Here is a 13,897-nt window from a genome sequence, read left to right as displayed (position 1 = left end):
AAAGAAAAAGCACAAAAGGAAATAAAAAAGAAAAAAAGAATAGGTGGGACAAAGTATTTAGTAAGATGAGGTATTTAAGCCCTAATATATAAGTAATTGCATTAATGATAAATTGACTAAATTATTCAATGAAAAGACAAAGACTGTCAGACTAGCTAGCCATGAGACAAAACCAAAATATGTGCTGTTTACACTAAACACCAAAAACATAAAAGTATGGAAAAGTGCAATGTGAAAGCAATACATAAAAGGCGTTATCACGCAAAACTGAGAGAAAACTGGAATAACGGCATCAGACGCAGTACGCTCTAGGGCGGAAAGCACCATTAGAGGTACAGAAGGACGCTCTGTTACGATAGAAGGCCCAAATAAAACAGTTCCGAATTTGTTGTGCACCTAATAACATAACCTCAAGACTGCAAAAATAGACAAACCCACAGTCATGGAGAGATTTCAGCACACCCCTCTCAATTACTGCTGAAGAAAGAAAGTTTGCAAGGACAGAAAAGATCTGAACAGGACAGTTAGCACACCTGCCCCAGGGGCGCCCCCCAGCCCCCTGCACACCACAGCTGCAGAGACACTAGCAGGGGTGGGATGGCAGGGCTGCAGCCGTGAGGGAGGGCTCGGGCCCCTGGGTGGATGGTGATGACGGATCATTATGTAGCCTAGAACTGTTGACCACTTACTAGATTAAACAAAAAAAATTGTAGTAGGTACTAGAAGCTAAGAGTTGAGAGAGGGTCTGCAAAAAATGATCATCGTCACCATTTATTGAGTGTCTTCTATATGCCAGGAGGGGCCCGGTGCTTTTATGTTAATTAGTGCTAATTGTCACTACAAACTTTAATGCGGTTGTTATCACATCCATCATATAGATGGGGAAACGGAGGCTTGGGAGGCAAAGTTGAGCAGGATGCCATCAGTGTCCTCAAAGGAGCATAAAGCTCCCAGGAGTAAAGACAAGTACACGACAATACAAGAGAGAAATTGAAGGGACCTGAAAACAAGAAGCTTCCAGTCTCCTAAGCAGAGCCCTGGGGCCCCAGTGGGGCCAGGCAGGCCCACAGAGATGGGGGCAGTGGGAAGGCAGACTCCATATGAATTGGGATTCCCTTAGGATGAATTTCCCAGCCAATTCTCAAGTAGACTTTCCCTCCTGAAAACAGAAAGGACCTAGCCAGCAGCCCAGGGCCAGTGCTCTGGGCACGTGGCAGGAAACCCAGTCACTCACTGGCTGACCACCAGCCCCTGACCCTCAGGAGGAGGCCTGCTCTGTGAGTCTCTGGAGCCCCCAGCCTCAAGGAACGTACAGGCCAAAGAGCAAAGTGACCAGTATATTTGTTTGGCCTACATACAACCTATTAGTAGAACACTGAGGCAGGAAGCAGGTTAGGGTCGTTGGAATCAAGGTGAATTCCCCATGGGTTCTGTTTCTCTCTTGAGTATCCTAAGTCCTTGGTTCTTGCCAGTTTTGAAGCTGACCATTCCCAGTGCCTTCATCTCAGAGACTTTGTTACAAGCCCCAAATGATCACCTTCTCCTCACCTGCTGGAACCTCCCCCTAGAAACCATAGCTCAAGGATACCTCCTCCAGGAAGCTCTTCCAGATTGATCTGCCTCACTCTCCACACCCTGTCATTCTTTCCCAAAGGCGGAGCTCCTTCCTCTAAACTGACCTGGCCTTCTCCCTATTCAGTTCCAGGTCCCCCTGCTGGCATCAAAGCTGTCCCTTCATCCGCCAGCAGTGTGGTCGTGTCTTGGCTCCCCCCAACCAAGCCCAATGGGGTGATCCGCAAGTACACCATCTTCTGCTCCAGCCCTGGGTCTGGCCAGCCGGTGAGTAGGCCCAGGGTTGCATGATGAGGGGGGACAGGAGAAAGGGAAAAGTTCTCTGAACATCAGTGGGCATCCAGGCCAAACCCAGGGGCTACTTATATCTGTGTTTCTACCTGAATTTGTGGATAAGAACGGACACTGGGCACCCAAGAGTAGCTGAAGCCTTACCCAGTGTCCATCTTGGGTCAGTCCTCTGTTCCAGGGGCTGCAAGTTTGTCACAAGCCCTGGAGGCTTCTTGGAGTCAGGGGTCGCAACCAAGCAGATGTGAGAGGGAGACCAAGGCCTCGGCTCTTCTGGTCTGGCTGACCAAGGAAGCTCCTAGCGGGCCCCAGAGCTGTTGACTGGGACCTGGCTGGTCCATGGCCTCTGGACATGAGCCACTCTCCAGCATGAATGGTCTGGGCTCGGAGGGCTGCTAGAGCTCTGCCCTGAGTGGCCTCCTCAGCGTGGAGCCCACTACAGGGAAGAGGAAAGAGGTGGACAGCTGAGGCAAGGCGAGAGATGTCTCTCTGGGCCAGAGCTGGGCCTCACCACTGGGGAGAGGACTCAGACTGCAAGATCCCCCCAAACCTGGGAGTGCAGTGCAGGCAGCCGGCCCCTGCCCTTCCACTGGGTGCTCAGAGGGGCCAGAGGGGCCCCACGGAGAGGGAAGAGAGTTGAGGGTGTGTGCAGTCTATGCACCCACGTCCCACAGTATGCATCCTTCCCTCTGCCTTTCCTGATCTCCACCCGCTCAGCCACTGAGGTCTGCTGGGCACCACCCTGGAACACTCCTGTTCTAGTTACAGGACCAGGTGTGCCTGTCCTCAGGGGGTTGTCCCATCTAGTGGGCGGGGCACACCCTGGGGGGGCCGGGAGTACCATGCAGGAGATGTGCTCAGGACATCTCAGGAGGGGAGCAAGGAGCTGGAGGAGGCCGGCTTCTCCCTCCACCAGCAGCCAGCGATGGGACAGCAGCCCGAGCATCTGCAGATGAGCTCCTGGCAGCCGGGACCGCTGCCCTGAAATTGCTCGGTAATTGTGCACCTCCTCCGCTCTGCTTTCCTGCGGTCTTTCTGAATTACCCTCCGAGCAGTAGGTGGCCCGGCACCGCGCCAGGGAGGACAGAGTTCTGTTACCAGAAGGGAAGCCCGGAAATATCTTTTCAGGGACTCTGTGTCCTCCCTTCCATCCTCACAGCCACGGTGCGGAGAAGCGCGCAGACTATGAGCACACGGCTCCGTGCATGTTCCCAGCACCCGAGGCAAGCAGACCCGGAGCAGGGAACACGACATTACAGCCCCCCAGAGGACCTCTGCGTGCCCCTTCCGGTCACCCCCCACCCCCGCCAGAGTGACAACAGTCCTGATGTCAGAGTAGAGTTGCCTCTTTTTACAGGTTATATAAGTGGAGTGACACCAGTCATCTGGCTTCTTTTACTCAACGTTATTTTGAATTTGTGATTTCATCCATACTGTTGCGTGCGGTTATAGATCATTGCCTGTCACTCTGCACGGGTTTCAGCTGTGTGTGTATACAGAATGGTTTTATCCAGTTTGTCACCCGTGGGTAAGCATGTGGGTAGATTTCAGGTTGGAGCTGTTATATACGGTGCCGCCGTGCACGTCTTCATACGTGTCTCCTGGTGCTCGTGTGCACGCGTGCCTGTTGGGTGTGTACACACGAGATGAACCGCTGGGCCTCGGGCTCTGCACGTGTCCAGTTGAGAATGCACGGCCATCATTAGGTGGTTGTGCCAGTTTTCCACTCAGCAGTTTAGCCGTGCTGTCTGCCCCTCTCCGCTGTCCCCCGACTACACACACACACGCACATGTGCACACGCACACACATTCTAAGTTCCTCTCCGTTCTGGACGCCTGCTGTGCCTTCTCACAGCTCACCCCTTGGCCCAGGCTGACCCCTGCCGTGGCGTGCCCTTCGTCCTCTGCCACACGCTGACTGCATCAGATGCCGACTAGCTGTTCGCTTCTCTGTCTCCCGCCCTGATCCGTGGGGCCCTGTGAGGACAGGGGCAGCATCTTTTCATCTCTGGGTCCAGCTGCCAGACACTGTGCCTGACACATCACTGTCACTAAATACATGTTTGATGAATGAATTACTCGCAGCCTGGCAATTGTAAAGCCTTAGACATTGGGCAAGTTTCCCTTGGTAAATTGAGGGGAGAGGGTACTCATTCCCAAGCTCGGCTTTGTGCAGTCATCTCCTCCTCCGACAATGAAACCTTTCAAAGAAGCCCGGCCTCCCCATTAACTCAGGCTTCAGGAGCCTCCAGTCAGCTGGCTGGGAACCTCTCTCCCAGGCCCCAGAACAGAGCTCCTGGTGCCTAGCCCCTGCTGGAGACCCCGGGGCCCTCCCTGCCTCTCTCCATGTCCTCTCTCCTGGGGCGAGTCCCCATGGGACAGTGTCCCACAAGGGGTCAGTGTGCTCATGTGATGAGAACCGCAGTTCAGCCACCTTGCGGGGCAGGGACTGCCTCAGTGAGGGACCCATGGACCTGACCACCACATGCGCCTGTGTGGTACTGTCACTTTGCACAAATATATTCCAAATTCCAAACAACTGCACTGCAAATTCACTTACGGAGGAGCTGTAGGAGTGAGGGCTGGGGGTGAAGACGCATGCATGTATGTGACAGTGCAAAACCGCGGATTTGAGCGTGAGCTCAGAGGCCACGCACATGAGTCTTGATGTGTGCATATGAACTTGAACGTATGAATGTGCGTGTGTGGAACCCTCACAATAGCTGGAAACTGCATCTGGGGAAGGCTCCCCCAAGTGACAGCCCGCGGGCAGCCATCGTGCACAGCTGCATTGAGGCCCATCAGAAACATCACCAAACATGTTCATACATTTTCTCAGATTATCAAAATATTGCCACTTTATTGTCAGAAATTCCATAAATATATAAAGGAATAGAGAGGAAAGCAAAAATTACTTGCACTCATTCCCTAAAGAGAAACACTGGTGATGTTTTGGTATATGGCCTTCCAGTCTTTGATCTGTACCTATATTATGGGGTTTTTTTAATAAAATGAAAATGGAATTTCACATAATGTCATGTAATCTGTGTTTCTCACATAATATATGTAGGCACTTTCCCACACCACCAAGCACTCTTTTCAAACAAGATCGTGAACGCCTGTATGTATATAATCCATTTAACCAGTATCCTCATTCTGTATTTAATCTATTTTCAAGTGTTCAACATTATAAATAATACTGCATTGAACATTCTTCATAAAAGTCTTTATGCCCATGTTTTATTATTTTCTGAGGGTAAATTTCCATAGGATCTCCTGAGGCACAAAGAGTATGGGTAGTCTTAAGATACGCATACATGTTGATAAATTACCCCTCAGAAAGTTGGAACCAAGTCATGCTTCCACCAGCATTAAAGTACATTCTTATTTCACGTGACCACGCTAATCCAAGGTATGATACATGTTTCATTTTTGCCAGTTGGATTTGAAAAAAGGTGTCCTGTTTTAGGTATATTCCTTTGATCACTAGTTAAGTTGATTATTGTTATGTGTTTATTGGTTGGGTTTTTTTTTTCCATCTTTGGGTAATTGTCAATTCATGTCTTTTATCCATCTTTCATTTGGGTGGTTTGTGGTTTTTTCTTATTGATCTGTGAGCGCTCTTTACATATGAGAAGAATAACTATCTTTCAATCATACTGATTACAGTTATTTGCCAGTTCATTGCTTGCCTTTTGATACTACTTTTGGTGTGCCATAGGTTTTGTTTTATGTAATTCAAATTTATGAATCATTTCCATTTATGATTTTTGCCTTCATTTTTGTGATTGGAAAGACAATAATTGTCATAGTCTTGCCTTTTTCTTTTTAACCTTTGATCCACTGGGACTTTATTTGGGAGGGTGGTTATGTGTTTTTAAAAATGATTTCAGGAGATTCTTGGAGAGTCCAGGTTAAAAGGAAGACCTTGAGATCTGGATGTGATGCTAACACCTTCAAAGGGAAACCAAACCTTTCCTGCCCTGTGCAGACACAAATGTACACTCGGGTAGACACTGACACGCAAGCAGGTACACTCAACTTCTCCACGCATGCACATACGCATCTCGATCCTCACAGACGAATGAGCCAGGAGAAGAACACGCCCCAGTGTACGAAGGACTCACCCACCCCTTGCCTCATTTGTGCCTCTCTCTAACCACACAGGGTTGACAGAGCTGTCTTGCTTTCTTAGTTTACAGGATAGAAAACTGAGGTCCCAGGACCCTTGACAAAGAAAGGTGTATGACCTCTGGGTCAGACACTTAGCAAGAAGGGGCAGATGGGTGTTGAAGCCACCTCACCTGCCTACCTCACGCACAGACAGGAGCTACAGATATACACACCGTCTCCTGGTGCTGCAGCCTGAAAACACTTCCCGACGACCAGGGCTCTGGGTGGTTCTGCACCTGTCCGCAGCAGGGACCTTCTGGAGTCAAGGCCAAGTCTCCATGCGGGAGGCGGGAGGAGTTGGCCAGGGAGCTCTGTGTGTATTGAGGGGATGCCCGTGTCCCCTCCCTAACACTTGCCTGCAGATGGCCTGGGGCCAGAAAGGATGTTTTCTCCTATACGAAGTTATTGGGCCCCTCAGTCCTCCCATGGGGCACAGAGAATGTCCCTCTGTGACCCCGTATCTGTCTGCAGGTCTGTCCCTCGGCCTGTGCATGAACACATCTCCATATCCGTGTGCCTGTGAGCGTGTGCACGTGAGCGTGTGTGTGCAAGATCCCGTGACTGCAGAGATAACTAATTATTAGCTCCCTCTGGCCTCAGGGCCCCCCATCTGTTCCGGGGGCTGCTCCCCCTCCCTAGACTTCTGCCCTGATTTCAAAGAGGCCCTAGTGCTGTCCTCCTTTCCCTTCCCCGCAGCTGACCAATAAATAAAATAAAATGAAAGTCCGCCCCATCCCGCCTGGACCAGGGAAGGGGCTGACAGGAGGTCTGCAAACTAGCGCTTATCAAAAGCTCCTTCTCAAATTCATTTCAATATCTGAGCCTCTGGTTTCCAAGGCAACATAATCTTTTCATCAAAGCAACTGGTAAAACCACTGGGATCTGATATTGTTTTGTTGGCAACTTGTCAAAACTGTCATTTGGTTAAAAAAAATTTTTATAGATTTATATAACCTACAAATATATAGGGCGATCTATACCACTAATAATCATTAATAAAGTGGTGCCCAGTGAAGCTCTCAGAGCTCCCTCTCCCGCCCCTCCCTCCCCCCCGACGGTTTGCTCCCGCGGAATGAAGGAGTGGTAATTAGACGGCAGGGCTGGCACAGGCTGGGGGCGCCTGTCTACAACCCTAATAAGGCAAATGCGATCATTTCGCTTCTTCCCAGAGACTCCCTTTCCTCGGGGGTCTTCCTGGGACCCTCCTTCCTCCGTTCTCCCTTCTCCTGACTCCCTCCATCACTCCCACGACACACATTCCCTGGCCTGGAGCTGCAATTGCCAGCGTCTGGATCAGGCAAAGAGGTAAACTGAGGCTGGCCCAGCAGCACGCCAGAGCAGGCCCATGAGCCCCCGGGGCCAAGCCCAGTACAAACTCTGCTCACTGTGGCTCCTAAACCAGGAAGGGCAAGTGAAGCAGGATGCTCCCTTCTCGTCCCACCGCCCACCACCCATCTGCGCCACCCCCTACTCTGAGCCCGGGTCCCAAGGAAGGTTGGGGTTGGAGGCTGGAGGCCCAGAAGCTTGGTTCTTAGCCCTCCTTTGCTTCTCTCCCGCAGGCCCCCAGCGAGTATGAGACGAGTCCAGAGCAGCTCTTCTACCGGATTGCGCACCTAAACCGCGGGCGGCAGTACCTCCTGTGGGTGGCTGCCGTCACCTCCGCTGGCCGGGGCAACAGCAGCGAGAAAGTCACCATTGAGCCTGCAGGCAAGGGTGAGCAGCCCGGGCCGGAGCGGGAGAAGCCGCCAGAAGCCCCCTTCTAGAATTCTGGTTCTCCCCAGATGGGGGCTATCTCCCTCCACCCTCTCCGTGACCTGGCGGTGAGGAGCTGGCGGCCACCCGCCTCCCTCCTGCATCCGCCAAGACTGGGCCTCTGCTGCCCCCTGACTCCCAGAAAGCCTCACGACAGGCTCCGGGCAGCACAGAGACCCAGGCTGACGGTCCCCCATCCAAACTCTGCTCCGAGGTTGAAAGAAGGGGCATTAGTCCCACTCCCAGCTCACAGCAGAGCCTTTGTCCCAAGGCTCAGCATCTCCGGAGGGCGTGGTGGCAGGGGACACTGCTTCCCCAGAGCAGAGAGCCGCAAAGGGCGTGATGGCAGGGGACACTGCTTCCCCAGAGCAGGTGGCGCCCCTGACTGCTGATTCATTCGATCAACGCACAGTCGCAGAGGGCGCGGCGAGGCGGCGGCTGTCAGCTGGGTGCTGCGCGCAGGGGGGAATGAGACCCTGTGTGTTCTTAGGCAATGCGCCACCGAATCCCTGGCCTAGGCAGAGGGGTGCCCTGGGGGCATATGCATGCCCCCTTTACAGGCAGTGACAGTCCTCAGGCCCCAACCCAACAGCAAAGAGGCAGCCATGCACCGCTGCTTGTCTGCCCTCTGTGCCAACTACAGGGCCAGCCACAGGGCATGGCATTTCGCCACCACCCACCTGGAACTCCAGGTCCTCGACCTTGACTCGCAGCCTCCACGGGAAGGCCCCCTTCTTGCCGGGCCTGCCTCCTCCCACAGCCACCTGTCTAGCCCTGGGGCCCAAGGACCAGGCTGCCTCAGCCCAGCCACCTTGTCAGCTTGTCAGCTTCCTTCGCTGGGGACACAAGAGGCATCAGCCCTCCCCTGCCACGGGCTCAGAGTCCACCAGCGCTCGATGGAGGGCCTGCAGTGGGCCTCCCCAGCCCCGCCAGTGTCATTCCGTTTTCTGGTTAACCAAGGCGGGGCCGCCATGGTCCACAAACAGCGTGGAGGGTGGTGTGTGAGCACATCTGGCTCCAAGTCGGGCTCTCCCTGCCCACCTCAGCCTTTCTAATGTCCCCAACCCCTCCTCCCACAACCAACCCCTTCTCCCAGGCTCTTCCTTTCTGGAGAGAAGGGGCCTAGAACCTACAGTGCCCCCCGGGGTAGCTGGCACGGGAGGGCCTGGGTGTCCTGGCAGAAGGCTGGCCCCTTCCCCCGTGGGCAGCCCACAGGACACATCCCCGGAGGGCTCTGTGCTTCCCAGAACACATCCACACATCTGCCTCTGTCCTTACAGCAGCGGGGGGGGGGNGCGGGGGGGGGGGGGGGGCGCCACTCACACTCATACACACTCACACACACACTCACATCCCGATACACCAAGAGACTGAGGGAACTAACCGCAGCCACATGGAGGCACCAGGTCTGGAACTCTGAAGTGCTTGGTCGCTTGGTTAACTGAACACCTGTAGCCCAGCCCAGAGATCTGTGAGGCGCCCGGCACGGTCACCTTCTCGAAGCACCCTGGACATCTTTGCCTGCCTTGCTTTCCACGGTGCGGCTTGTGCATGCTGGTCCTCGGAGCGTGCTCCTGCCACCCCTGGGGACATTCCTGTCTCCACCGCGCCTCTAGGTTGCTGCCCCCTCTCTGACCATCTTGGTGCCCGCTCTGGTGAGCTCAGTCACTGGGCAGCCCCCACGTCAGCGTCCAGCCCAGCCACTTCTCTCCCACTCTAGAACACGTATGTCCGACCGCTTTCTAGCTACCCCACGTGGGCGACCTCAGGGTCAGTGTGAGGCTAGGTATCCCCATCTCTCCGGCCTCCCCCACTGCCCCCCTTCTTGCTTCCCCCCTCCCCCTCCTCCTGTGTCCTTGTCTCAGTGAGGGCACCATCACCCAGCGGCATCATGTGGCCATCCTCATCTCCCCCCGCCCCCGTCTCTTCCTCAAAGCCAGTCAGACCCCGAGTCCTGGTGGTTCTTCCCTGAGCCCCTCACCTCCTACCCACTGACATACGTCACCTCCAGTCTGCTCTCTGGCCGCCATCTCACCACTGATCTGCGGCCTCCATCAGACTACCCGCTGCCGGCAGCCAGGCTCTATCCACAGCTCTACTGTGAATGTATCACTACTTACTTGTAAGCCTCCAATGGCCCTCGTGACCTCAAGATGAAGCCCATCCTCCTTGTTCTGCCGACGGAGCCCTCCATGCTCCTGCTCCTGCTCACCGCCCGTCCCCCTGCACTCACCCTGGGCTTTGGCCACCCCAAAGTATTTGCAGACCCTCCCACCTTCCATGTGATTCAGGCCTCCAGGCCTCTACTCAGTGCAATAGCCTCTTCTCGCTCTGCCTTTCTCTCCCTGCAAAGTGAATTCCTTTTTAGCCTTCAAGATTCAGGGGCGCCTGGGTGGCCCAGTCTGTTAAACACCCAACTCTTGACTTCAGCTCAGGTCTTGATTTCAGGGTCCTTCGTGAACTCAAGCCCCACCTTGCACTCCATGCTGGGTGTGGAGCCTACTTTAAAAAAAAGATCCAAGTCAAAGCTTCTAATTCCGGAATCCTCCCCAGCCATCACCTCCATCACCATTGAACTGGCAGAGTCATTCCTCCTTCTTTGTGCTCCCACGGTGACTTGTACCATAGTATTCTCACCCTGTCATGATGCTTTTTAAGTATGTCTCCCCCTCGGACGATGAGCAACCTGAGGACAGGGAAAAGATTGTGTTCGTTTTGTGGTCCTCAGAGCCCCCTCTGATACCTGGCCCCTAACAGGTATTGGATCAGTATTTGTTGTATCAGTGACTCCCATCTGAAAGTGTCTGCACCCACCCCTGCCCCCAAGCCCAAGGTGGAGGCCAGGTAGGAGATGGGGGGCTAGAACTGTAAATTTGGAGAGCCCCAGGAAATTCAGGCCGGTACGGGGTTGGGGGTAGAGCTGGGGTGACCCTCATGTTCTCTTCCCTGCAGCCCCAGCCAAGATCATCTCATTTGGAGGCACCGTGACAACCCCCTGGATGAAAGATGTCCGACTGCCTTGCAATTCAGTGGGCGATCCAGCCCCTGCTGTGAAGTGGACCAAGGACAGGTGTGCGCGGGACCCCAGAGAGATGGGGCACCCTAGGGAGGGGTGCAGTAAAAGAGCCAGGAAGAAAGGAGCTGGGTGCCCCTCCCCTCCAGCTGACCAGAGGCCCTGCTGGGAACATGGCTCCTGCACTCCCATGCAGGCCTGGCCTCCCTGGCTCCCCTCTGTTGGCTGCCAAGGATCTCCCTTCCCTGGGTGCTTGAAGAGGCCAGGGGCCCCCCAGCCAGCCTCCTTCTACTCCCAGCCCTGTTTGCCTAGTCCTGGGAGAGCCCCTAGGGGAAGGGGGTGCTTACCATACCCATCTCTGCCCCCCCCCACCCCTGCAGTGAAGACTCGGCCATCCCTGTGTCCATGGACGGGCACCGGCTCATCCACACCAATGGCACGCTGCTGCTGCGCGCTGTGAAGGCTGAGGACTCGGGCTACTACACCTGCACGGCCACCAACACTGGGGGCTTCGACACCATCATCGTCAACCTTCTGGTGCAAGGTAAGGCCCTGGAAGGCGGGCTCCCCACCCCCGCCTCCCCAGCCACCGGGGGAGCAGACCCTTAGTGGAACAGTGGTGCCACGTGGAAGAGGCAGGGGGATGGGAGCATGAGCAGGAGCTGGGGGAGCACCAAGGGGGCGGACGCCAGGCCTGGGCCCTTAGTTGCAGCCGGGATAGCCCGTGCTCCCAGCCCCAGGTGTTAACCCTTTGTGGTGAGGGCTGGTGGCTTTCCCCTCACAGTTCCCCCGGACCAGCCCCGCCTCACTGTCTCTCAAACTTCTGCTTCGTCCATCACCCTGACCTGGATTCCAGGTGACAACGGGGGCAGCTCCATCCGAGGTGAGAGGGGTCTGGATGAGGAGGGGGAAAGGGGAGGAAATTCTGGGCCCAGGAGCCGGGCAAGGGCCTTACCCACTCCCACCCCTTGTCCCCCTAAAGCCCCAGAAGTGATGAGTGAGGGGCAATTCGGACCACAAGGAAGTCACCTGAGTGCTACAGACAGTTACCAGCCTAGGTATCTGGGTTTTAGAAGGCCCACCCCAACCGCGGCTGGTGAGCTGTGCGAACCGGAAGAAATCTGTTTTCTTCTCTCGGCCTCAGTTTCCAAATCGTAACAGTGGACACATGTACTAGCTAGCGCTTCTCAACCATGAATAGGCACATGAATCACCAGGGGATCTTAAAGAAGGCGGATTCTGATTAGGGAGGTCTGGGGTGGGGTCTGACAAGCTCCTAAGTGTTCTAATCCTGCTGACAGGGGACCACCCCCGGGAGAAGCAGGCTCTAAATACTATCCCTTTTAAGCCTCAAGGCTTTGTTTTCTGCTCCCCTCCCCACCTTGGCTGCTAAAGAGAGAGCAGAAAAACTCATTGCAGCTTTGTGTCCAAACTGCCTCTGCCCCCCAATCACTCTGGCCTCACTCTGTCCCTGCGGGGACCCCAGCCCCACGCCACCTGTTGGGGTGTCCCAGGCTCCGGCCTGCCCGCCCTGAGCCAGGCAACCCCCCCGGGCAGGCTTCGTGCTGCAGTACTCGGTAGACAACAGCGAGGAGTGGAAGGACGTGTTCATCAGCTCAGGCGAGCGGTCCTTCAAGCTGGACAGCCTCAGGTGTGGCACGTGGTACAAGGTGAAGCTGGCGGCCAAGAACAGCGTGGGCTCCGGGCGCATCAGCGAGATCATCGAGGCCAAGACCCACGGGCGGGGTGAGGCCTAGCGATGACCCCATTGGGGAGAGACGGGCCCGGGACGTGGGGATGGAGGGTGGCTGGGCTGAGAAAGGAGGGCGCAGGGGAGCGGAGACCGAAGGGAGAGACTGGACTAGTTCCCACGCTATAGATAACCCTGACCAATCACAGTAGGAGAAATAGGCCCCACCTCCCTGGCAGCTTCTTCCTTCTTCCCATATCTTTTACTGTACCGAGGCCTTCTCTCCTCGTCCTTCCCTCTTCTCCCCCCTCCTCTGTCCCCTGGGGCATCCCTACTCCCATCTGTGCCAACCACTGCTCCCAGGAGCCACTGCAGCCCCGGCTGGCCCCAGGGACTCCCTCCCGGTGCTGATGAATGAAGCCTCCTCCTCTCAGTCTCTAACCCCACTCTCTCCCTGTGGCCCCCCCAGAGCCCGCCTTCAGCAAAGACCAGCACCTGTTCACCCACATCAACTCCACGCATGCTCGGCTTAACCTGCAGGGCTGGAACAACGGGGGCTGCCCGATCACAGCCATCGTGCTGGAGTACCGGCCCAAGGGCACCTGGGCCTGGCAGGGGCTGCGGGCCAACAGCTCCGGGGAGGTGTTTCTGACCGAGCTGCGCGAGGCAACGTGGTACGAGCTGCGCATGCGGGCTTGCAACAGCGCTGGCTGCGGCAACGAGACTGCCCAGTTCGCCACCCTGGACTATGATGGCAGTGAGTCGGAGAGGGCGGGAGGGGCCACACGGGGGCCACAGCGAGGTGTCCCCAGGGAAGCTGGCAGAGAGGTGGATGCATAGAGGTCAGACAAATCGAAAAACAGACAGGACTATCATCGAGGAAAAGGCTGGAGACAGGGAAGGAGCAAGCAAAGGGGGCAGCAGAGTGGTAGGCGTGCAGGCCAGTGGGCAGGTGCCCCAGTGGCCATACAGACTGATAGCCAAGCGAACACATCACACTGAGATAGAGGGTCTTTTGAAGGTTCAGTCCTTGCTCTCCGCTGCTTCAGAGAGCTGGAGACTATAATGTAGAGGGATAGCTGAGGCCCCGCCCCCTTAGCCCCTCTGCTAATATGGTGCATTAGCCAGGATGGGATAGCCTGGGCTACAGGAGCAGATAAACACTGAAAGCTACAGGGCTTAATCCAGTAAAGATTTGCTTCTCGCTCTTGTAACATCTTGTGAGGGTTGGCTGGCCACCATCTTTCAGCTATGCTATCTTGAACGTGTAGCCTCCAAGGTCACCAAGAAGAGAGAGATAGAAAAGCCACCCCAGTCTTCACTGCCTGGGCCACTTCTGTTCCCACTCTGTTGTCCAGAGCTCGTTCTTAGGCTCTAACCTAACTGCCAGGAAGTCTGGAAGGGATAGG

At 55.3% G+C, this 13,897-nt stretch overlaps 1 protein-coding gene across 1 annotated transcript in view; it reads left to right on the top strand.

Annotated features, from left to right (window-relative positions):
• Positions 1-13,897, top strand: part of DSCAML1 (DS cell adhesion molecule like 1) — a 376,149-nt gene that overhangs the window by 354,404 nt on the left and 7,848 nt on the right. Inside the window, exons 20-26 of the mRNA XM_034665856.1 lie at positions 1,700-1,839; positions 7,593-7,746; positions 10,738-10,855; positions 11,179-11,342; positions 11,583-11,681; positions 12,356-12,544; positions 12,958-13,245. Coding sequence (XP_034521747.1) covers positions 1,700-1,839; positions 7,593-7,746; positions 10,738-10,855; positions 11,179-11,342; positions 11,583-11,681; positions 12,356-12,544; positions 12,958-13,245 — 1,152 coding nt within the window. The remainder of the gene's footprint in view (positions 1-1,699; positions 1,840-7,592; positions 7,747-10,737; positions 10,856-11,178; positions 11,343-11,582; positions 11,682-12,355; positions 12,545-12,957; positions 13,246-13,897) is intronic.

Source organism: Ailuropoda melanoleuca, chromosome 8 (assembly GCF_002007445.2).
Source record: "Ailuropoda melanoleuca isolate Jingjing chromosome 8, ASM200744v2, whole genome shotgun sequence".
In the NCBI taxonomy this organism is placed as follows: domain Eukaryota; kingdom Metazoa; phylum Chordata; class Mammalia; order Carnivora; family Ursidae; genus Ailuropoda; species Ailuropoda melanoleuca.
This window is presented reverse-complemented; position numbering and strand designations above follow the sequence as displayed.